General features: G+C 45.4%; 1 protein-coding gene across 3 annotated transcripts in view; it reads right to left on the bottom strand.

The window, feature by feature from the left end:
* LOC139368084 (rho GTPase-activating protein 44-like) overlaps nucleotides 1-25,528 on the bottom strand; it is a 78,947-nt gene that overhangs the window by 5,052 nt on the left and 48,367 nt on the right. Inside the window, exons 2-20 of one of the 3 annotated variants that reach the window (XM_071106643.1) lie at nucleotides 16,455-16,494; nucleotides 13,921-14,040; nucleotides 13,732-13,808; nucleotides 13,313-13,424; nucleotides 12,986-13,062; nucleotides 12,409-12,520; nucleotides 12,228-12,296; nucleotides 11,630-11,711; nucleotides 11,009-11,136; nucleotides 10,802-10,913; nucleotides 8,267-8,348; nucleotides 8,021-8,101; nucleotides 7,327-7,440; nucleotides 6,935-7,026; nucleotides 6,484-6,664; nucleotides 4,181-4,201; nucleotides 3,463-3,651; nucleotides 971-1,089; nucleotides 396-773 (exon numbers count right to left, since the gene is read on the bottom strand). In XM_071106643.1, coding sequence (XP_070962744.1) covers nucleotides 396-773; nucleotides 971-1,089; nucleotides 3,463-3,651; nucleotides 4,181-4,201; nucleotides 6,484-6,664; nucleotides 6,935-7,026; nucleotides 7,327-7,440; nucleotides 8,021-8,101; nucleotides 8,267-8,348; nucleotides 10,802-10,913; nucleotides 11,009-11,136; nucleotides 11,630-11,711; nucleotides 12,228-12,296; nucleotides 12,409-12,520; nucleotides 12,986-13,062; nucleotides 13,313-13,424; nucleotides 13,732-13,808; nucleotides 13,921-14,040; nucleotides 16,455-16,494 — 2,186 coding nt within the window. Of the gene's footprint in view, nucleotides 1-46; nucleotides 99-395; nucleotides 774-970; nucleotides 1,090-3,462; nucleotides 3,652-4,180; nucleotides 4,202-6,483; nucleotides 6,665-6,934; nucleotides 7,027-7,326; nucleotides 7,441-8,020; nucleotides 8,102-8,266; nucleotides 8,349-10,801; nucleotides 10,914-11,008; nucleotides 11,137-11,629; nucleotides 11,712-12,227; nucleotides 12,297-12,408; nucleotides 12,521-12,985; nucleotides 13,063-13,312; nucleotides 13,425-13,731; nucleotides 13,809-13,920; nucleotides 14,041-16,454; nucleotides 16,495-25,528 lie in introns of all 3 variants that reach the window. The other 2 variants (XM_071106645.1, XM_071106644.1) reach the window with 2 other exon arrangements.

Genomic DNA, 25,528 nt, shown 5'->3' with positions numbered 1-25,528 from the left:
GGATGGGAGGGTGAGGCTTTAGTACAGTACTGGAACTCCTGCTTACCCTAAAAGGCCCTCTCACATTTAGCCCATATTGAACCACTCGCCTCATACCGCTGTAGGCACACAATAATAGGAGTCGAAAAAAAATATTTATAAAGTGGAAGAACAAGATAAGAGATTAAAATATTTTTTACCTTCTTACCTTTTTTTGTGTGAGTTCCCCACAGTTTAACACAGATGAAAGGGTTAAAAGTATTATCAGTTTAACAAACTACACAAAATAATTCCATTTGCAGAAACCATATTAATACTCTGGCAGGCACACTGGAGAGTGAGATATTCCACCTATACCAGAGAAGAGAGTGTATGGGCGGGCTCCTAGTGTGTTGAAACTCCATTGAAGCGTTTACCTGTGGACATGCTCTCTCCAGGAGACAATCCCTCCAGAAGGCCGCCACCGTGCTCAAGAGGTTGGGGGCTGGAGCCAGGGGTGCTGGGGGGCTGCGGCGGGGGTAGGCTGGGCCTCTGCCGAGGAGGCTTGGGAGTGGGCCTAGCCTTGGTGAGGGTGCCGGCTAGCGAGGGAGGGGATGAGAGAGAGGGGGTGGTGGTCTGGGCCTGTCCCGGGGAGCCGATGGTGGCGTAGCCCTGGGGGTAGCTGAAGCCGTACAGGGAGGGGGTACTAGGAGGGGTGGGGGACAGGCTGACTGGAGACGGCTGACCTGTAGACTGGTCCGACATTCCCCCAGACTGAGAGTAGGGTTTAGGTGGGATGGGGGCCAGCTTCTTAGCTGTGGAGAGAGCAGCAACACAGATTTTAATTGAGAGGTGACAAGCCAAGACAAAACAATCTGTCTGCTTTGTGCACAGCATGGTCTCTCACACACACACACACACACACACACACACACACACACACACACACACACACACACACACACACACACACACACACACACACACACACACACACTACTTCCATCAGTACCTCTTCTCAGGGTGTGAGGGCTATGGTCAGAAGAGTGCTGTGACAGCCCACCAGAGAGTGCCGTTCCCTGGAAGCCCTTTTGTCCAATCACTGGAGACAGCTCATTGTTCTTCAGAGTACTGGGGAAGACAAAGGGATATGAACAACAATATGTAATCTTCATAACATCTTCTTCAGGTCGTGTGTGTGTGTGTGTGTTTGTGTTCACTACCTGTCAATTTGAGGGTAGATGGCCTCAATCTCCCACATGTAGAAATTAAAATCCCTGTCGTTCAATGTCAGATAATCTGAGTGACCACTGACAACTTTCACTACTGCAAATGTACTACTAGCTATATGGCAGTGTAGCTAAAGCCCCCCCCCAAAAAATCCAAGACCAAGCCAGTAGGTTTAATGGATTTTTTTTCTTGCCTTTTATGGCACTATGCAGACAGAATGCCAATGGGTAGAGAGCTTGAAGGTCAAAACCTAGCCTGTTCATAATAGGATGTGAGTGACAGCTCTCCCAGCTCCAAATCCCCCCGCCCACTGACAGCAGATGAGGATGGGTGATCGGGACTGGAGAGATTTGAAGTTAGGGTGGAGCTATGCAAATGAGGCATCCCTAACAGTTGTTGATGTAAAAGACCCCATTCCGATGAAGGCCAATGATCGGATAGGAATGCCAGCCCATCCATATTTTTCACTTAGTCACTCTTTGTCCAATTCATATTCAGAAACATAACTAGTCAACTACCATCCAAGGCCAACTGGGCCCTTTAAAATGACAAATTAACAGCCACTATGTTCTGCTATCTCTGACAGTTTTCAATATTCTTTGTTGCTTGGCAACATCCTCCAGAATTTCCTGGCAACATGGAAAGGATTCCATAAAATAAGGAGAGTTTGGTACTAGAATGATCCAAAAGAAAAGTTCCATGATGGGAGGAATATCCCTTTGAAACATGAAATTGAGGACAAAAACTAGAAAATGAACCAAATGTATTAAACAGGATGTTGGCACTTTGGAGGGAGTTCCCCCTCTCTCACTCTCCCCTTTGTGTCCTAATGTCCCTCTCTCAATTTGCCATTATGAGCCACTCAGGCCTGTGTGTGTTACGGAGACTGAGTTTGTGTCCATCTGGGCAGGGCGATGTGACGTAGTATTTACCTAGTCAGCTTGGCTCCTCTCTCTCGGCTACAGGCACAGGCGGCCCACGGAGGAGGTGCGGACAGGGGGAGGTTAGAGGTGTGGGGACCGAGGGACGGGTCGTGTCGGGTTAGCACGAGGGGGGTTTTGATGTAGAGAGGGGAGACGTTAGTTTCTAACGGTGGGGGCGCATGCGGAGCTTCGGCCAGGGAGCTCTGTTTGGGGAGGTGCAGGGAGCAGGGCTTGGGGTTAGAGTTTATATCAAGCTGCTGGGGGGAGGGAGAGGGACACGAAGAGGGGGGCAGTGGGGGAGGGCTGTAGCAAGACCAGCGGGTGGGAGGTGGGGGCGACGGCCCAGGGGGCACGGACTCTGGACCGGGGGCGACAGGGCGCGCACACTGCGGTGCTCGGGGGTAGAAATGGTGAAGAGGCGGGTAGCAAGAGGAGGAAGAGGGGTAAGGGGGAGGGGGCCTCTCCTCTTCCGGGGAAGGGTAGGCATAACAGGAGTCCAACGCGTCATCGGAGCTGCAATGATACAAATTTTTATGATTTCACAGGGAATTTTATTGTTCTAAGTCAGGGAGAGGCCAATATTGTCACGTTCTTGTAGTGGAATGAAAAGTGTTGTATGAAAAAGAATATGTGAACAAGTCCAGTGGGCCATTCTGTCATATTTGTGAGCACTCAATAACCACTGCAGTTCATGTAGTGTGAAGGAGAACAAGTGCGGGTTTTTGTATCTGGGAAGGTATTAGTCAACCAAAGTTGAACAGAGTTGCATTAAGAAGGGGAGGGGAGAGGTCTAAGGAGAACGCAAGTAAAAAATGTAAAAGAAAAGAGCAAATGAAAAACCTTCATTCAGGCCAGCATTCAAGTTTTGAAACTAGTAAACTGTTTGACAAATACAAGTAAAAACTCTATTTGCAATCTTACATGAACAGTGTTAATGAAACCTGTTCTGACGGATGGAAATGAAAAACATGTACATGCTGCATTGGCAAGCTACTTTTGAGATGAGGTACACATTTTCACAATTTTCTGGGTAATGGATAAAAAAACGACTCTCTGGTACAACCTAGATATGAAACAAAACCAAGCACAAAAAGAACTTCAAGGGTTCTAGAATCTCTGAAGATCAGACTAAAGGACAACAACAACAACCAAAACAACATCACACGAGGTCACGAGGTCAAACCAAGTTTGAGAACACATGCAACAGATGTGAGGGGCTTCGGTTCACAGAAAGATGAAGATGATGCGTGGGAAAGAGAATTAGAAGACGTCAACAGACTGAAAAAGTACAACAACGCCGTGTCGGGGTCAGTTTCAGGACGCGAGGAGTGTGGGAAATGGACAGCCTTACCTGGCACGGTCACTGCTAGCGGGAGGAAGGGTTGGGGAGGGGAACGCAGAGACCTCCCCCTGCTCAGGTATGAGAGCGTCTGAGGGCGGGAGGGGGGGCTGTACACCTAGGGGCGTGGAGGAGCTTTTACGCGCTGACGATGAGCCCCTGCGCGACACCCAAGAAGTGTCCATCACCCTGACCCCCATGCTGCAGTGGGACAGAGACGCACAGCCAATCAAAGACAGTGGTCAGGGGTCAGAGGTCAGCTCAGGGAGCCTTATCCTGTAGTCCTCACAATTGTCAGCACAGTCTTTACTGTACTATATGAAGTAGAAACACTAGGGAAAGGAAACCTTTGTAATAATGTGTCACAGTGAGGGTGCATGTATGGTTGGTCTCTGTGTGACAAACAAATGTTTGCACCTGTTATTGTACTTGTCAAGCAATCAGAGGAGTACATCTGACACCAGACATCGCAAAAAATGCATTTGAAGTCAACAAACCACACACAGTGTGAGAACATTGTTCACACGGGAACTTATTTGGCAGCGCTGTCTGTCAGCAGCACTCTGTAAGGAGCATTGAACTATACGATTAGAAGTGTGTCAGGACGAGAGAATAATTGTGACTGGAATACTGTCAGACAAATGATGACAGAGAGAGGCATTCTCTCCACAGGCAGTTCAGACAAGGGTGAACAGAGAGTTACAGGCAGGAGGAAGAGTAAGTACAGTACCTTTGAATTTTCCTAACGCTGCTTGGTAGGATAAAAACATCACAATAAAGGGTAAGGATCATGAGAAACTCCATTAACTGATTCACAGCGACACTAAATCAAAGCAACTGCGGGAGCAGTCGGTAAGGGGTTGGATCCAAGATGGAGAAGCAGCAGGTCAAGCCTTCAGGTTTGGATTGCAGAGGGTTGTGGGGGATGGAAGTCATGCTGAGAGTAATGAGGAGAGGGATTTGAGGGGTGAAGATGGTCCTTCCCAAAAGAGCTCCAAGCATGTCCTACCGGTGAGCCAATTATCACTTAGTTTAGAGCTAATTAGGGCAACATTTCCCCACGGACATAAAAATACCCCAAAATAACACCAAAATATAGAAGTAACTTGCAGCAGTGGTTAATGTACTCGTTTACAATAAAAAAGAGCAAGTAAAACTATGGATAGTTAAAGGCTACATAGTATTCAGATATTTTTTCAATCAATGACAATCGCACTCACAAAGACACGGTCAAGGACATGGCATGACACATCACCCATAGTGCTTTGGAGAAAGGCCCCGTATGAATGAAGACCATAACAGAGGTATCAACCTGCCTTCATGGACTTGAATATGGACACAAAAGAAAAGGAATCAAAGCTGGGAATGCTACTTCCTCATTGGTCTCAGCTTGTACTAAGGAGCAGAATGCTCCTTGACCTGATCCTGCTCTATCTGAAGGGGTGGGTGTTTCTAATGAGAGCAGAGCTCTATTGATTGGTCCCTATGCAGTCCTGGACATGTTTAATTAGCTGGGATTATTGTGTGGTCCCAGGGCTGAGGGGCTCAGACGGTCTGCTCTGCTGACAGAGACCGATAAGACAGAGAGGTCATTTGAAGAGAGAGAGTGAGAACATGATTGACTTGAAACTAATCCTCCACAGAACACAAGAACTGCTTACAGCACCACTCATCACCACGGACCAACCTCTTTCTCTGAGCTCCCTGCTGTCTGACTGCCTCTCTCTTACAGTGCACATCTCTCTCTCTCTATCTCACTAGTTATCTCTCTCTCTCACCTGAGATGAAGAAGAATTCCATGATATTCTCTCCGCCATTCTCATACCCAGACAAAACTTTTTACTTAGCTCACTTAAAAAGGTTATACAGTCTTGTATGATCTTATGAAGAAAAACTATTCACATAGAAATATGACATTATGCCATTTCTACGGCACAGATATGGGTTCAAATACATGCTTATTTATGTATGTGTATTTGAAATACTTATTTTCTGTGTATTTGAGTATTTTCAAATAATTTGGCAGAACCAACTACTTCTACTTGAAGTATTTAAGAGTATTTGTCACGAATCTCTCCGGGAACTTTCATTACGCACACCTTTCGTTCCCTTGAGGATTGCGCAGATGATTACGGGTCTTGTTGTGTGCGTTAATCATTGTGCGTATATGTATTTATACAAGGTACTCCTCGCTCTTTTGTTTGGGTTTCTACCCTGTGTTTTGTTTACGTGTTTGTTTGGTCTTCGTCCCTGTGCCTTTACACAGCACGGCATAATTTGGGGCTTAATAAAAAAACTATTATACATTCCTGCGCCTGTCTACTGAATCATTTATACCAGCGTAACAATATTTTCAAAACAAAATCCTATAAATATGATTTGAAATTATTTTCAAATACTTGCTTCCAAATACATTTCAAATATCCCTAGGACCAAACAGACCAGGGTTCAAATGCATGGGAGTATTTAAATGTTTGTTTTTGAAAAAAACCTTTTCTGTGTATTTGACTATTTTCAAAATACATAGCAATACTTTCTAAGTTAATTTTCAAATACTTCTCAAAATACTTACTTGAAATGTATGTGAAAATTATTGAAATACCTTAAATAGTATTTAAATCCAGATCTGCTATGCCATACATCTTCACAAAACACAAAAATACGTTGCTAGTCAACCAAGCCATTACCCATTTCTCATGCAAATCCTTTATTCTGAACTGTGCTGTAATAACCAATAATATCAATAATAATATTTGATGCCCAATCCCACTGGGCACAGATGTCAATTCAATGTCTATTCCACGTTGGTTCAACGTAATTTAATTGAAATGAAGTGGACACAAGTTGATTCAACCAGTGTGTGCTCAGTGGGATGGTTCATGTTCCAGAAAATAGTTTTCAGCGAGGACAAGGAGGGAAGACAAGCAATTAGGTAGTTGACTTCAGAGACAGAGAGGATTTGAGAGAGATGTGGAGGGTAAGATAGGGTAAGATATGGTAAGATACGGGGCAACAAGAGTTGGATCTTCTTACCCATCCTTCTTATAGAACTCCAGCATCATATTATCGGTGGCCACACTGAGTGGACGTCGGCTCTGATCATTGTGCTTGCGGTCTGAATGGTCCATATCCGGAGAGGGCATGGAGCTGTAGTTGGCGTTGTGATTGGTGTGGACTGGGCTGCCATAGTTTCCTGTGACATTAAACTCAATCTCTGAGAGAGAGGAAGGAGATAGGTGAGGCGATTACGTTTGTGACAATTCACATGTATCCTGTTATAAGAACTGACTCTTAAAATTGTGAATAATGTCTCCTAAGGTCGGTGACCGACTGTCATGCTGTGTCTGTGAGAGCAGACGCTCGGCTCCACTTGCTCCCTTACAGAGGCTGATACAAGGATATTAAAGCAACGGCATTAACTCCTAATGGATGAGCGAGGTGGTTGTGCCTGATAGAGGCTGAACAGACACTTTGTTTCCCTCACCTCCAGGGAAGAACCAGTCAGCGTGCTGGATGATGGGCTCAATGATGCCTACGATCTGCAGGGACACAGTGGTCATCATCTCCGTAATGTTCCTGGAGGGAGAGAGAGGACAGAGATATGAAGGAGATAGTTTAGTGTGATGGAGAGGGATAACTCTGTACTGGAAATGACTCACTTGAACCTTGAGATATGAGCATTATTTCATTTGGACAGTTTTCTGTATGTTCATGATGTTAGAGAATTGACCGTTAAAATGCCGGTAAAAGTCTAGAGATATGAAGGTTAAAGATACATGGAAATGACTAAGGAGTATTTTTCTCTTTAAGTCGCAACCAATGACCAGGCATTGCTTTTAAAAAGGTATGTTGTGGTAGAGAGAGGTTAAGTCCTACCCTTCCTGTGTTGTCCACAGCAGGTTAGGGCCTAAGACAATTGCAATATTCCCAGGGGTCATTTTATTTTCGTCCTGGTAGTCATCCAATTTGGCGAGGAACTTGACTAAATACCTGAAAGAGAACAATTAAACAGTGAACTAACTTTACATGTATATTTTCAACTAACTATACAGAGTCATTCATGTACTGTGTACCGCATTGGCTGACAAATCTCTGAATCACAGAGATTGGTGTCTCTTCGTGCTCATCCTAAAATGAACAGATTGCTCAGACAGAACCCGAGGCAGCTCTTTTCAATTGGGCTATGATAAGGACAGCTTTGACAGGTGTTTCGCAAAAAGAAGACAACCTAAAGACAAGCCTATTTGTGAGATTCAGTGAAGACACTGACATGCACGGCAGTCTGTCAGCCTTTTGATTCTATTTCACCTTTCTTACACTCCCCCACTCCCACTTCTCCTTTTGATATAAAAAATAAATAAATAAATAAACACTCAGTACTGGCTGCTTGAAAGCTATGATTCCTCGGTTAAATGCCTCTGCTGATGTGAAAAGAGCAGTGAGGGATAAAAACGGCGAAAGGTGATGGAAACTGAAATAATTGAATGGTCAGGCAAGTTCAGGAAAGACCAGAGTAAAGTGGATGCGGGACAGAGGAGAGAGAAAGAGCGAAACAGAGATGGCGGCTCACTTGAAGTTGTTGCCGTTGGCCAGTGGTAGTTTCTCGCAGGCTGTGAGGAGGGCTTGGAGTCTCTTGTCTTGGTCTTGAATGCTGCCAGACAAACCACAAAATAACATCTCAGTGTACAAGAGAAACCCCATTTCCAATGATCTCATCCTTTTAAAGTGATTTAAAAAAATTACCAGCATGGCGTACGAATCCAACACAATGAATAAACATCAACTAATGCCGGCATCATTCTAAGCAGATACTGACTTGGAAGCTTGAATCCATTCGTCGTAAAGTTCAAAGGTCATCAGTGGCTCAGGGAGTTCCCGTAGGTAGGATTTCAAAGCACCTGTCGGGATGAGACAAGTGGAGGGTGAGTGAGAGAAAGAGGGATAAAGCGAGAGGACTGGGGGGGGGGGGGTGCTAAAAATGAGAGGGAGAGATAAAATAAGAAGGTAAGAAGGATTATACAGCTACTGTTTAGGCCTAAAGACAGCGAAGCCACAAGATAAAACACTGCCAGACACAGGAAGAAGGAGAAATAGGGGGAAGCAGAGAGTGTGTATGTCTCTACTGTAACTATTTCTGATGTGTTGTATGGGATGGATGAACCAGGACGTCCTAGTATCCCTCACATTTTGACAGTGCGGAGGAAACCACAACAGCTGTGCCACTCTTCTGTGTGTATATACAGTGGGGCAAAAAAGTATTTAGTCAGCCACCAATTGTGCAAGTTCTCCCACTTAAAAAGATGAGAGAGGCCTGTAATTTTCATTATTGGTACACTTCAACTATGACAGACAAAATGAGAAAAAAATTCCAGAAAATCACTTTGTAGGATTGTTAATTAATTTATTTGCAAATTATGGTGGAAAATAAGTATTTGGTCACCTACAAACAAGCAAGATTTCTGGCTCTCACAGACCTGTAACTTCTTCTTTAAGAGGCTCCTCTGTCCTCCACTCGTTACCTGTATTAATGGCACCTGTTTGAACTTGTTACCAATATAAAAGACACCTGTCCACAACCTCAAACAGTCACACCAAACTCCACTATGGCCAAGACCAAAGAGCTGTCAAAGGACACCAGAAACAAAATTGTAGACCTGCACCAGGCTGGGAAGACTGAATCTGCAATAGGTAAGCAGCTTGGTTTGAAGAAATCAACTGTGGGAGCAATTATTGGGAAATGGAAGACATACAAGACCACTGATAATCTCCTTCGATCTGGGGCTCCACGCAAGATCTCACCCCGTGGGGTCAATATGATCACAAGAACGATAAGCAAAAATCCCAGAACCACACGGGGGGACCTAGTGAATGACCTGCAGAGAGCTGGGACCAAAGTAACAAAGCCTACCATCAGTAACACACTACGCCGCCAGGGACTCAAATCCTGCAGTGCCAGACGTGTCCCCCTGCTTAAGCCAGTACATGTCCAGGCCCATCTGAAGTTTGCTAGAGATCATTTGGATGATCCAGAAGAAGATTGGGAGAATGTCATATGGTCAGATGAAACCAAAATATAACTTTTTGGTAAAAACTCAAATCGTCGTGTTTGGAGGACAAAGAATGCTGAGTTGCATCCAAAGAACACCATACCTACTGTGAAGCATGGGGGTGGAAACATCATGCTTTGGGGCTGTTTTTCTGCAAAGGGACCAGGACGACTGATCCGTGTAAAGGAAATAATTAATGGGGCCATGTATCGTGAGATTTTGAGTGAAAACCTCCTTCCATCAGCAAGGGCATTGAAGATGAAACGTGGCTGGGTCTTTCAGCATGACAATGATCCCAAACACACCGCCCGGGCAACGAAGGAGTGGCTTCGTAAGAAGCATTTCAAGGTCCTGGAGTGGCCTAGCCAGTCTCCAGATCTCAACCCCATAGAAAATCTTTGGAGGGAGTTGAAAGTCCGTGTTGCCCAGCAACAGCCCCAAAACATCACTGCTCTAGAGGAGATCTGCATGAAGGAATGGGCCAAAATACCAGCAACAGTGTGTGAAAACCTTGTGAAGACTTACAGAAAACATTTGACCTCTGTCATTGCCAACAAATGTATATAACAAAGTATTGAGATAAACTTTTGTTATTGACCAAATACTTATTTTCCACCATAATTTGCAAATAAATTCATTAAAAGTGCTACAATGTGATTTTCTGGATTTTTTTTCTCATTTTGTCTGTCATAGTTGAAGTGTACCTATGATGAAAATTACAGGCCTCTCTCATCTTTTTAAGTTGGAGAACTTGCACAATTGGTGGCTTTTTTGCCCCACTGTATGTGTGCAGGCACGCCTGTGTGTGTATCTATTTGCACTACTAGATAATCACATTCAACGCGGAGCAGTTTGAATCCCTCCAGGGAGCATCTTTAATTAGCTGTGTTGACTTGATTCTGATGTGTTTGGACTGGGTGACGTGAATCCACCTTGACACTACTCTAACCTCAGGAGAGGGTCGCAAATTAGCTTTCCTTTTGGTGCAGGCTCTGCGTATCAGCCTGTTCAACATGGAATCATTAGACATAAACATGGAAGAGAATTCAGAGATAATTATTTTCCAAGGCTCACTCAGGTTTCTATTCACATGCTCGTATATTCAGATTCTGGCACAGCCAGGATCATAACAAGGCTATGTATTAGACCTAAGTTGTTTGTAGGTTGACAGGGAGCCGTTGATAACCCAAACAGACTAGGGGAAGGTTTCCGGGCGATCTTCGTGACCATATCAGTTGGCATGGTAACAGGTGCAGAGTGATAGGGAGAGGGGTGTTGGGGGGGGGATTGGGTTGCCAATTCACCTGCGATGGCGTGAGGGTCTACAGAATACTCCTGAACGTCCATCACCCCACAGTCGAGAGACGCCTTGAGCTTCTTCAGTTTGGACGCAGACGGCGCTACTCTGAACAGGCCCTGGAATGGGACAGGAACACCCGGATGTTAGGCTAATCAGTACGTTGGCACTTGGGAACGGGAAAACATAGCGATAGGGTGGAATACACACCGACCTCTTCCTGCATGCCACACTCCAGCAGCATGGTGACACAGGCTTCAATAGGAAAGGCAATGTCCCGTCCGCTGAGGGCTAGGTGCTCCTCTAAGGGTTTCCCATAGCACGGCTTCTCCACCCAGGTCTCTGTCAACCCCGACACACACACACACACACAGCACCAAGGTTACACAGTCAGCAGGTTAATCAGGTTATTACTAAGGCATGACATTACCTCAAATACACTAGAGCCTCTGTGCAGCCCATGTTGACTTTAACTTACTTGATATACGCCCTTGGTTCCTATAATGATGGCTATGTCAAAAGGAAACTAATAGCACACAGTAGCTATGAATATCAGGGTTGGGTTCAGTTCCATTTCAACTACAGCAATTCAGGGAGTTAATAGAAATTCCATTCATGAATTGAAACGTCTTCACTTCATAAATAAAAAATAATTTAAAAAATAATCTTCAGAACTGACTGAATTGAAATGGAATTGACACAAACCCTGATGAATATATTAAAAGATGTGCACCAATGCTCCTACTGCAGTGTTGAAGTTGGAAAGAGATGGTATAATACTGTATGTGTGTAATAATGAGTGAGGGCTGGGTGGGCGCTGGGCAGACAGACTCACCCTGGTGGGCTTTAATCTGAGGCAGAATATTCTGGAGGAGCTCTAACGACTTCCTGTGGTACTGTGCCTGCACCTCTATCAACTAGAGACAGAGAGAGATGGCGAGGGAGAGGGAGGGAGAGAGAGAGAGAGAGAGAGAGAGAGAGAGAGAGAGAGAGAGAGAGAGAGAGAGAGAGAGAGAGAGAGAGAGAGAGAGAGGAGAGAGAGAGAGAGAGAGAGGAGAGAGAGAGAGAGGAAGAGAGAGAGAGAGAGAGAGAGAGAGAGAGAGAGAGAGAGAGAGAGAGAGAGAGAGGAGAGAGAGAGAGGAGAGGGAGGGAGAGAGGAGAGGGAGAGAGAGAGAGAGAGAGAGAGAGAGAGAGAGAGAGAGAGAGAGAGATGGAGAGGGAGAGAGAGAGGGAGAGAGAGAGAGAGAGAGAGAGAGAGAGAGAGAGAGGAGAGAGAGAGAGGAGAGAGAGATGGAGAGAGAGAGAGAGAGAGAGAGAGAGAGAGATTGAGAGCGAGAGAAAGAAAAAGAGAGGGAGAGAGATTAGTGTATGTTCAAGCTGTACTTCAATGAAGACATACAGTGGTGAGGGTGAATAGAGATTAGAGTACTTACTGCCTGAAAGTAGCTTGCATAGTCGATTTCTTTGGCCACAAAATTGTACATGTCTGCTGATAATTGATCCTGGAAAAATACAAAAGCTTAACTTCAGAAAACAAACAGAGATTTCAGAGAAAACATCTTGAGGCAAGTGAGAAAGAGGACGTGAGCGAGAAAGAAGGAGATGTAGACTGACTCGACAGATCTCCATTCGATTGGCTGCCTCTTCCATCTCTTCCCTGAGGTGCTCGCCCTTGGCCCCTGGCTGCACGTTGCTGGACATACCCGATTTGGAGGACTGGTGGAACCTGATGGATGGAGGGAGAAACGGGAGGGGGGGGGGTTAACATCCTATGCAAACATATAGACACCTGCTGCGTCCCAATTATCTATCCTTATGTCCTAAGTGTGTACTTGTTGACTTCTGTGTCCGTCCGTCTGTCTGTCTGTCCGTCCGTCTGTCTGTCTGTCTGTCCGTCCGTCTGTCTGTCCGTCTGTCTGTCTGTCCGTCTGCCTTCCTCTCTCTCACTCTCTATCCTCCCCACTTGTCCATGGTAGAGGTGGAGAATGTAGCCATGCCTAGATCCTCACTGTACAGTACGGGCAATCCAACAATGACATTCGCGTGAAACGCTGTAACGAGATCCGTTCACAGGGAGTTGAGTTTCTTCCTGTCTGGACACACAGCAAAATCACGCACCATTTTCACACACACAGAGACACCTTGAAACGCACACACACAGACTCAGGCAGTGTCAGTGAGCAGCTCTTACCTTGTGCGTGCCGAATCCATGTCCAGAACCAGTTTTGCTAATTGTTTCCTTTGTTTCTGGATGTTAGGGATTTCCACCTGAGGGAAATCACATCACAATAAAACAAAGACCCTTTACTCTGGTTTGTTCTGTAGTGTGAGAGATTGGACGGAGACAGACACTGCAATGTCAGAGGCGCTTTACTTGCCTGTTAAACTGATCATCATTTTATCAATTACAATAATTCTGTTCTCCAGCTTGTGCAATAGCTTTGCAGGTGTGGTAAATTTGAGGTGGTGTACTCTCTCTGACCGTGGTAAAGATCATGGTTGCTCTGGTCTACTGTACCTCGGCTAGTTCGTACAGGGGGTCCACCACGTCTCTGTCAATGGTGAACTCAAACAGGATGAGCTCTTGAGCCATCTTCTCCTGTGTCTCGCCACACAGTTTTAGCATCTTCCTGCAACCGGCCAATGAGAGGCCAGAGAAAGCGGCGCATAGCCAATCAGAGCTCAAACCAGAACAAGCCCTTGTGTCACTTCAAATCATTACCGTATGTACTATCATAATAATGCATAAAAAGTGTCATATGCTATTGAAATGAGCTGATGGCTGATCGTTTACTCTGCTGTCGATCATGGATCATCACTCTTTAATACATCCTGTGACAGATGTGGCAGATGATCAATCGGTAATTAAGGAGATTACTGTGTGTGTGTGTGTGCATGGATTACTGTTTGTGTGTGAGTGTGCGTGCGCGTCCTCACCCCAATAGTGAGTCGTCGCCCAACACTGCAGCTCCCTCCACCAGGCATTGCGCTAGCGTTGTGAGGGGCAACTTTTTCTACACAGGAAATAGAACAAGAGAACATGTAACACTCCCCTGGAAATGTATCATCTCAATGTCAGCATTACAAGAAGGAACAGGGAAAATACAGGCAGACAGACAGACTCACCGAGGGCGATCTGACAGACCTTTTCTCCACATCCACCCCCTGTTGGCCCTGCAGACAGGCAGTCAGCTTCTTGTGGGTGCTGTGGGACACCTGTTTGACCAGCTCCAGCCGCTTCTCCACCTGATGGACAAACCGAAGGACAGGGCTCATTGATCTGGGTTTCTCTCTTCATACACACGGACACCCAAACACACACACACACACACACACACACACACACACACACACACACACACACACACACACACACACACACACACACACACACAGATAATCTGAATGCAGTAAGTGCATCCTGTAAGTTTTCTCTTTAACATGTTAAGTGTTCACGTGCGTTCAGTGTTCAAGTACACTCATCAGAAACCAATCCAGTGGAACCGATGTCGCCTCCATTGATGATTTCATTCATCTAAAGGTATTACACAGATGTAGGATCGTAATTTGAGACAGTTTGCTACAGCAAGAAAATAATCCTGCAGCAACAGGAAACGTGAATTATAATGTGGATGATAATTAATGTACATTTTTGTAAGAGTTTATATCTTTTTCGTAAGGGAACATCAATTCTGAAATTTCAAGGTGGAAATTACAAACTTTTTAAATCTCAAATACACTACACATTTAAAATGTAAAATCCTGCAACAGGGTGATCAAATTTAGATCCTACATCTGTAGCCTGTAGTCTGGCTCACTCAGTAAATCAGAGGGGAGGTTCAGCCTTTGTCTCTAATTAAAGAGGTTCCATTTTGGAGCTGATTAACTTTGCCTTCGGTAATTCGACACCCATTTCACACAAAACATACTCATATGTTTTAGGGTTAGAGTTTCACATTCAGAAAATAGGTATGTACAATGCTTCCGGAAAGTATCCAGACCCCTTCCCTTTTTCCACATTTTGTTACATTACAGCCTTATTCTAAAATGTATTAAATGAATTTGTTTCCTCATCAATCTACACACAATACCCCATAACAACAAAGTGAAAACAGGTTTTTAAATATTTAAGAAAAAAACGTATTTACATAGGTATTGAGACCATTTGCTACGAGACTCGAAATTGAGCTCAGGTGCATCCTGTTTCCATTGATCACCCTTGATATGTTTCTACAACTTGATTGGGGTCCACCTGTGGTAAATTAACTTGATTGGACATGATTTGGAAAGCCACACACCTGTTGATATAAGGTCCCACAGCTGACAGTGCATGTCAGGGGAAAACAATATCCTAGAGCTCCGAGACAGGATTGTGTCGAGGCACAGATCTGGGGAAGGGTACCAAAACAGTTCTGCAGCATTGAAGGTCCCCAAAGAACACAGTGGCCTCCATCATTCTTAAATGGAAGAAGTTTGGAACCACCAAGACTTGCAGAGCTGGCCGCCTGGCCAAACTGAGCAATCGGGGGAGAAGGGCCTTGGTCAGGGAGGTGACCAAGAACACGATGGTCACACTGACAGAGCTCCAGTATTCCTCTGTGGAGATGGGAGAACATTCCAGAAGGACAACCATTTCTGCAGCACTCCACCAATCAGGCCTTTATGGTAGAGCGGCCAGACCGAAGACACTCCTCAGTAAAAGGCACATGACAGCCCGCTTGGAGTTTTCCAAAGGGCGCCTAAAGGACTCTCAGACCATAAGAAACAAGATTATCTGGTCTGATGAAACCAAGATTGAACTCTTTGGCCTTAATGCCAAGCGTCACGTCTGGCACCATCTCTACTGTGAAGCATGGTGGTGGCAGCATCATGCTGTGGGGATGTTTTTCAGCGACAGGAACTGGGAGACTGGTCAGGATCGAGGGAAAGATAAACGGAGTAAAGTACAGAGAGATCCTTGATGAAAACCTACTCCAGAGAGCTCAGGACCTCAGACTGGGGGTGAAGGTTCACCTTCCAACAGGACAACAACCCTAAGCACACAGCCAAGACAACGCAGGAGTGGTTTCGGGACAAGTTTCTGAATGTCCTTGAGTAGCCCAGCCAGAGCCCGGACTTGAACCCGATTGAACATCTCTGGAGAGACCTGAAAATAGCTGTGCAGTGACGCTCCCCATCCAATCTGACAGAGCTTGAGAGGATCTGCAGAGAATAATGGGAGAAACTCCCCAAATACAGGTGTGCCAAGCTTATAGCGTCATGCCCATGAAGACTCGAGGCTGTAATCGCTGCCAAAGGTGCTTCAACATAGTCCTGAGTAAAGGGTCTGAATAGTTATGTAAATGTAATATTTCAGTTTTTTAATACATTTGCAAAACTTTCTAAAAACCTGTTTTTGCTTTGTCATTGTGGTGTATTGTATGTCGATTGATGAATAAAAAAAATGATTTAACCGATTTTAGAATAAGGCTGCAACGTAACAAAATGTGGAAAAGGTCAAGGGGTTTGAAGACTTTCCGAAAGCACTGTAGAAATACTTGCAGTTCACAGACACATAACAAACAGGCATATTCTGTAGGCCTATATTAGGCCTTTATAAGTACACACACACACACACACACACACACACACACACAACAAAACCTCCCTTTGACTCTTACCTGTAGCAGGTCTTCACTTAATACTTCAGTTTTTTCAGCTCTGCAATGAAGAAGAAGAGGAAAGGCGATTAGGGTGGAGTGGGGAATTAGGGGATACATTCTCTAACAAGTTACCGTGGGAATGGGAAATGTATGCACATACCGCTGAATCAACGTTATTACATCACAGAGTGCAGTTCCATGCGGATGACTCATTTCCCCGATGATGCCTTGAGCTAGCCATGTAACAGGAATGTTTACTTAACTGTTCTCAGAGTGCTGAGAGAGAGAAAACATAACGTTCTTCTGAGTAACAACTACTTGGCTGCCTTATAGACCAAACAAGGCCCAGCTCTTTTTGGGACGCTTATGGTGTGTAGCGAATCACCCACTCCCTCATCGCTCAACGTCACAGAATATTGCTCAATACTGTACAACAAACATTGGTTTTCTGTAACTTCTTTTTAGCCATGTTGTCATTTTGTCAGTTACTTTTGGATAATGGAGAATGATTCTGCTTTAGATCATCACTAAGGTGAACAAACTCACTCATGAGAACTCACTCATGGTCATAACCGCATTTTCCAGAAAATATGCTGCATCACCTTCATCTTTGAGTCACGTAAGTAGGAACACATGGGTTTCTCATGGGTTTCTTTCCATTATGCTTTGAAACAGTGTTTACTGTGGGTCATAAATCATTGCTACTTCTCCGTGTTCTGTTTCTCCATCTTCCCTTCTAAGAAGCATTGCAGGAGGCCTTGGAGAACTGCTGAGTCATTTGGCTGTCTCTATTGTGGGATCTTTCTGCCTGGTCTCATCTATGCTTGTCGGTGCCATGGCAAAAAGATGTGGATTTGCTAGGGGACCCGTGTGTGTCCTGATGGAGCATGGGGGTTGGGGTGGGTTTGATCATGGGGGTGGGGGTTGGGGTGGGTTTGATCTGGTAGGGGATCCTGTTGGAACATGGGGGTTGGGGTGGGTTTGATCTGTGTGTGTGTGTTCTGTTGGAACATGGAGGGTTGGGGTGGGTTTGATCTGGTAGGGGACCCGTGTGTGTTCTGTTGGAACATGGGGGTTGGGGTTGGGGGGGATCCGGGTGTCCTGTTGGAACATGGGGGTTGAGGTGGGTTTGATCTGGTAGGGGATCCGTGTGTGTTCTGTTGGAACTGTTGGGGTGGGTTTGAACATGGAACATGGGTTGGGGTGGGTTTGATCTGGTAGGGGATCCGTGTGTGTTCTGTTGGAACATGGGGGTTGGGGTGGGTTTGATCTGGTGTGTGTGTGTTCTGTTGGAACATGGGGGTTGGGGTGGGTTTGATCTGGTAGGGGATCCGTGTGTGTTCTGTTGGAACATGGGGGTTGGGGTGGGTTTGATCTGGTAGGGGACCCGTGTGTGTTCTGTTGGAACATGGGGGTTGGGGTGGGTTTGATCTGTGTGTGTGTTCTGTTGGAACATGGGGGGTTGGGGTGGGTTTGATCTGGTAGGGGATCCGTGTGTGATCTGTTGGAACATGGGGGTTGGGGTGGGTTTGATCCCCGTGTGTGTTCTGTTGGAACATGGGGGTTGGGGTGGGTTTGATCTGGTAGGGGGGTTGGGGTGGGTTTGATCCCGTGTGTGTTCTGTTGGAACATGGAGATTTTGGGTGGGTTTGGAACATGGGGGGTTGGGGTGGGTTTGATTTGGGTTGTGTGTTCTGTTGGAACATGGAGGTTTTGGGTTGTGCGTCCTGATGGAGCATGGGGGTTGGGGTGGGTTTGATCTGGTAGGGGACCCGTGTGCGTCCTGATGGAGCATGGGGGTTGGGGTGGGTTTGATTTGGTAGGGGATCCGTGTGTGTTTTGTTGGAACATGGGGGTTGGGGTGGGTTTGATCTGGTAGGGGATCCGTGTGTGTTCTGTTGGAACATGGAGGTTTTGGGTGGGTTTGATCTGGTAGGGGATCCGTGTGTGTTCTGTTGGAACATGGGGGCTTGGGGTGGGTTTGATCTGGTAGGGGACCCGTGTGTGTTCTGTTGGAACATGGAGGTTTTGGGTGGGTTTGATCTGGTAGGGGATCCGTGTGTGTTTTGCCCTCTACTTGTTCTGTCTGTATTATCTGTATAATAAAAAATGCCAAATTAAACAACTTTTGAGTAATTAAAAAATGACATGTTTGTACACACATGGTGTACACACTCAATCAATCACTCACTCACTCACTCACTCACTCACTCACTCACTCACTCACCTCACTCACTCACTCACTCACTCACTCACTCACTCACTAACTCAAGGAACATTTTTTTTTTTTTAAACTGTGCTTAAAACTGTGCTTAAGGGAAGGTGTGGACAAGGCACTTCCATTGCCTGAGATTACCCTCTCTGTCTACACATAAGAACTTGCAGGTGGGTCAGACAGGTAGCGGGATGGCAGAGGAGGCTGGTGGGTAGAGATATAGAAGGACAGGCTCATCAATGGAACAGTACCAAACACATCAAACATATGGAAACTAGAAACACGTTTTTTTTTACATTTTTTTTTGTTTTTATACCTTTATTTAACTAGGCAAGTCAGTGAAGAACACATTCTTATTTTCAATTACGGCCTAGGAACGGTGGGTCACCTTGTCAGCTCTGGGGACCCAATCTTGCAACCTTACAGTTAACTAGTTCAACGCAATAACAACCTGCCTCTCTCTCGTGGCACTCCACAAGGAGACTGACTGCTTGTTACGCGAATGCAGTAAGCCAAGGTAAGTTGCTAGCTAGCATTAAACGTATCTTATAAAAAACAATCAATCATAATCAATAGTTAACTACACATGGTTGATGATATTTCTAGATATTATCTAGCGTGTCCTGCGTTGCATATAATCTGACTGAGCATACAAGCATCTGACTGAGCGGTGGTAGGCAGAAGCAGGCGTGTAAACATTCATTCAAACAGCACTTTTGTGCGTTTTGTCAGCAGCTCTTCGTTGTGCGTCAAGCATTGCGCTGTTTATGACTTCAAGTCTTTCAACTCCCGAGATGAGGCTGGTGTAACCGAAGGGAAATGGCTAGCTAGTTAGCACGCGCTAATAGCGTTTCAAACGAGGAGAGGTACGGAAGCTATACTGTTACACTGGCAATACTAAAGTGCCTATAAGAACATCCTATAGTCAAAGGTTAATGAAATACAAATGGTATAGAGGGAAATAGTCCTATAATTCCTATAATAACTACAACCTAAAACTTCTTACCTGGGAATATTGAAGACTCATGTTAAAAGGAACCACCAGCTTTCAAATGTTCTCATGTTCTGAGCCAGGAACTGAAACGTTAGCTTTCTTACATAGCACATATTGCACTTTTACTTTCTTCTCCAACACTTTGTTTTTGCATTATTTAAACCATATTGAACATGTTTAATTATTTACTTGAGGCTAAATTGATTTTATTGATGTATTATATTAAGTTAAAATAAGTGTTCATTCAGTATTGTTGTAATTGTCATTATTACAAAAATCGTCCGATTAATCGGTATCGGCTTTTTTGGTCCTCCGATAATCGGTATCGGCTTTGAAAAATCATAATCGGTCGACCTCTAATGGAAACCACATGTTTGACATTTCATTTATGCCATTCCAGCCATTACAACAAACCTGTCCTCCTATAGCTCCTACCACCAGCCCCCTCTGTGGGACAGACAGGTTGTAGGACAGGTCAGCTCATTGCTAGGAAATGAGAGCCACTTGAGTCCATCTAGTTTGGATCTTTACCACTGCTTACTCATGTCCACAACAGTGTAGCAGCAAAGTCCTTCCAATAAGCACCCCACCCTCACTCAAACAAACAGACCTATCCCTTATTTATTATAGTCTTACTGAGCATTGCTTTTCATTCTCTTCTACATGTCCCCAGAGTGGGGGACGAAACATGAGCACACTGACTGGTTTCGGGCAATGATAGAAACGAGAGATTGACTCTCTAGAGGAAGTAAAAGTCGTAACAAGGTTTCCGTAGGTGAACCTGCGGAAGGATCATTAACGGGTTGCCAGCCGCTGGCATGGGGCTGAGCTCTGGAAACCAAACTCTGCTGTGGGTTGGGTAGGGTAGGGGGCTTACGCCTCCTGCATCTCCCTTCTCTCGGCGCGGGTGTCATCGGTCCTAGCCCGGTTCCCCGCATGTCCTTTTTGCCTGGGTTGCGCCCGACTGGCTCCACCCCCTTTCCCCGTGAGCCACGGCCACATGACGCACCTATGGGCGGGTGAGTCGGCCGCTACCGAAGGGGGCTGGGGGTGTCCGGTGAACCGGGACTTGAAATTGAATTGAATTGAGCGAGTGTCAGCGACACAGGAAGGGGGAAGGGACAAGAATGAGACCTGACTGTCAGGTCCTTTCACTATCTCACACCTATTCCCTCACTTCCACCCCCTCTCACACCTCCTCTATCTCGCTCTCTCTATCCGTGTCCTGACAGGAATAGAACCAAATAGGAGAGAACAGGCAGAGAGAGAAAGGGCCCTGTATGTCTGCGGACGGAGCAGTTGCAGCTCATAATGAGGGTAATGCAGACAAGCCAAGCATAGATCTAGAGCTGATGGATGGGACAACTGCTCAGACTCCTAGTCAGTATCCAGTTATTTTTGCTCACCTAAGGCAGCGGTTCTATATCTCAGGCTGTTTCTATTCTCGGCTCGCGAGGCCCAGTGTATTGATCTAGGTGATGAATAACAGGAGTGGCTGGAGTGGAGACTTATTTTTTCCATCTTCAGCAGCCTCTCTGTGCTGAGAGTAGCAGTGTGTGGTTCCCTATGTCTTCTGCTGTAGCTACTGCAGTACACACTTCAGCACTTAGCAAATTTAGCTGTGCATTAGTGGGGGAAGGTGTGTAGGGGTGGGGTGAGTTTGTAAATGCGTGTGCATGTGAATGTGTGTGTGTGTGTGTGCGAAGATTACATTACAGTACAGTGTTAACAGTATTACAGTATTCTCCATTTGTAAACAATCATGTCAATAATTTTTGTACTTCTTCCTGGATGTAAACCTGAGGGTATAACAGTTACCAAATGTATACGGCTGTGGCGTGCCCCTCTATTCTTGGATTCAAATCCTGAGCCATTAGCAGGACTGGAGAGAACTGTGAATGAGATTTACTCCAGCATTTGAATTCTCCCATGAGGCAATGACTCACTCATACAAACACAGGCGTGGTTCAATGAACGGATTACGAATCAGTGAATTCTTGCGACTGGGCACATTGGAACACTCTCTCTCTCTCTCTCTCTCTCTCTCTCTCTCTCTCTCTCTCTCTCTCTCGCGCGCGCACACACACACACACACACACACACACACACACACACACACACACACACACACACACACACACACACACACACTGAAAGTAATTTCCCAGGCCGGGTCTGAGGCTGGTCTGACCGTCTGTCTGGCTCGACTGTATGATCGATCACAGCTACGAAGAGAGAACACCTGCTACAGCCTCCAGAGACTGAGACCAGACACACAGACACACACTAATTTCTCGTCCTCTCTTTTTAGAGGCTGCATGATGAATGAAGGGCTAGACTAGAGAAATGCCATGAAGCAGCAGATGTCACACTCTCTCACAAATTTGAAATGACAACAGAGCGAGTATGGCCTATTTTACATTTTACATGCCTTGCGCATATAAAGAAATGTTGGTTGTTTGAACTGTTATGCCATCAATAACCACCAGGAGGCATGGTTCCATGACATGTCACACCAGTCCCGACAGTAGGCATATGACTTGGAGTTGACATGACATGACCCCCTCCTCATCCAATGAACCAGTAGGCTACATGACATAAAGAATGCGTATCAATGGAATGAAGATAACATATTTATTATTGCAAACGCCTATGAAGTTCTTTCAACCCATATTACCACACCCTGCACAGAGGATGTACAGTTGCAGCCAAATATATTGGCACCCTTGTACTTTTCTTAAATAGTTCCCTATTTCTTCTGAAATAAGTTGAAAAAAACAACAACATTTGGATCACCACACCTTGCAATTGGATTTTCAACATTAGAGAACAAATGTCATTGTTGTGAACTTAAGTTTAAAAATAATTATTTAGAAAATAAAGACAAATGGCATGGACAAAATTATTGGCACCTCAGAGCAAGTACTTGGTGGCACAGCCTTTGGCCAAGATAAATGCCGTCAATGGGTTTGCTGCTCCTTTCTACTAGCAATTTGCCCCACTAATTCTTCAATGTTTAAGAGATTCAACTGCTGTTTTCAGCTCTCGCCATAGGTTATAGATGGGATTCAGATCTGGACTCTTTGCTAACCACTCCAGAACAGTCCAGCATTTCTCCTTGAATCATTCCAGGCTTCTTTTGATGTGTGTTTGGGTTGTTGTCCTGCTGGAAGTCCCACAACTTTCAACAGAGACTGGGTTGAACATTGCACTCCAAAACACCTCGATAATCTTCGGATTTCATGATGTCTTGCACACATTCAAGGCCCCCAGTACCAGAGACAGCGTAGCAACCCCACATCATTATTGAACATTCCCATGTTTGATTGCAGGAGGGGATGTCCTTTTCTTTAAATGGTTCATTTGGTCTTTGGTAAGCATAGGATGACCCCACAGCTGAAGGAGACACAACAAAGCCTGATTGAACTTCTAAAAATAAAACGAAACGAACCTAAATCCCGGGGAAAATTTTCTGTAGACCAATTAAACAAAATGAGAGCTCTTTGGCAAAACAGATCATCGCTGTGTTTCTGATGACCAAATTAAGAATTTAATGAAACGAACACCCTCCCTACAATCAAAGATGGGGGAGATTTGATCATGCTTTGGGGTTGATTTGCTGTCTCTGGTACTGAATGCTCTGGACCTGAATGCTCTGGTACTGAATGTGTGCAAGACATCATGAAATCAGCAGATATTGTTTTGAAGTCCAATGTTCAACCCAGTGTCCAAAAACGGGCTCTCCATTGAAGGTTGTTGGTGTTCCAGCAGGACAACAATCCCAAACACACATCAAAAAAGCCCTCAAGAATGGTTCAAGAAGAGATGCTGAACTGTTCTGGAGTGGCCAGATCTGAATTAGTAGGTACCCCTATAACATTGATTCATTTGGAGCAGTTAGCTGCTTAAAGGTGGGCCACATTGCCAGTAGAAAGTTGCAGCAAGCTCATTGTTACAAGAAGAGTATGTCTGCAGTTTTCTTGGCTGTTCAACCAAGTACTAGCTCAGGGGTGGCAATACTTTTGTCCATGCCAGTTGTCTTTATTTTCTAAGTACAATTGTAAACCTAAGTTCACAAAAATTTAATTGGTTCTCTAATTCTGACAATCCAATTACAAGGTGTGGTGACCAGAAATCATTACTTTCAGTCTACAAGCAAACGACTGCATATGAGAAATAGGAGTTGAGTTATCCCGACACACATGAACCCTCTCTCAGGCTCTGCAGCATCCGCTGTGTGATGTGAGGTTAAGCTTTTGTTACAGTGAATGCCTGATGAGGCTCTCTGCCAGTCAGAAGCCATTTCCCATCTAATGTTTCTAACAGACAGATCATGCAACACACACACACACAAAGACTCACAGAGGAAAATAAAACAAGGCTAACATTTCCTTCTGTAGGCCAAACACTACTTGAAATGTGTTAAGAAAATATACATAACTCTAGCTAGCAGACAGTACATGCACACACTCACACAGCACAGAGGGATAGAGAGGCTGAGAAATGCAACACCGCCTCCTCAGAGCAGCAGATCCCACATGGCAGCTGCTGTGCTATCATCTGAGCTCTAGCTCTCTCTGTAGACATGTTTTTAATTCCCCAGCACATATTTAGCCAGCCAACACACACACACACACACACACACACACACACACACACACACACACACACACACACACACACACACACACACACACACACACACACACACACACACACACACACACACACACACACACACACACACACACACATCTCCTTAATGAGTGTTACAGTACCAACACTTCTGCTACAGATACAACCAGAGACAGAGGTTGGGTAGATTACATATGGAAGTAGCCAGTAACTTAGGCTAATATAAGTATTTCATTTGTAAGAATATCAGGACTGTATTCTTTAGAGTTCATCAACAAGAAAAAGAGAGTCAGCCTAGTCTTGGCCATATAGGCTTATGTACTGGTCCTTTTTCTCTGCATGCTGCACAGTTACAGTGCTGCCTCGGGGCGTCAGTCAGCTAGATCTGCATACTGCACAGTTACAGTGCTGCCTCAGGGCGTCAGTCAGCTAGATCTGCATACTGCACAGTTACAGTGCTGCCTCGGGGTGTCAGTCAGCTAGATCTGCATACTGTACGTTACAGCAGTCAGGGACTAGCAGCAAACACTGAACACTGCAGCAATTTCTGACATCACTGCTGGAATTCCCTATGGAAGAGAGAGAGAGAGAGAGAGAGAGAGAGAGAGAGGCACCCTAACCAACTCCTGGCATGGGTCCCTGTCCCTCCTCCATTCCTCGTCTAGGCTGTGGACCAGCCAATTTAAATGGCCCTTCACACACACACACACACACTTCAAATACTTTATTTGAATCCACCGACCAAATTGACATTAAAAACGGATTCAAACATTTCAAAGGTCCCTGTATGCATGGCACTAAAGGGCACATAAAGCAACTCCTTCTCCAAACAGTTAGGCTGTCCATGACAGCTGAAACAGAGCAGTACCTACACAACTGCTTTGCCCTAGTTTTTGTCAGGCCCGCAATCTGGAGGCCAGGCACTGCAAGCCTGTGTATGTGGCCGAGACTGCTAAATATCAGCACTACCAGCCTGCACCTCCACCCCAGGCTGTCCAATCCTGCCACGAGGGGCTGGTATTTAAGAAGCTTGTCGGCAAAGGCCTGCTCCATGTAGCCGTCAAATGAGCAGCCCACTTCCAAAATGAGCACCTCCCAGGGCCTCCCGGGTGGCGCAGTGGTTAAGGGCGCTGTACTGCAGCGCCAGCTGTGCCATCAGAGTCCTGGGTTCGCGCCCAGGCTCTGTCGTAACCGGCCGCGACCGGGAGGTCCGTGGGGCGACGCACAATTGGCCTAGCGTCGCCCGGG

This window comes from Oncorhynchus clarkii, chromosome 16 (assembly GCF_045791955.1).
Source record: "Oncorhynchus clarkii lewisi isolate Uvic-CL-2024 chromosome 16, UVic_Ocla_1.0, whole genome shotgun sequence".
NCBI lineage: Eukaryota > Metazoa > Chordata > Actinopteri > Salmoniformes > Salmonidae > Oncorhynchus > Oncorhynchus clarkii.
Note: the sequence above shows the minus strand (reverse complement) of the source record. Positions and strands in the feature narration are given on the sequence as shown.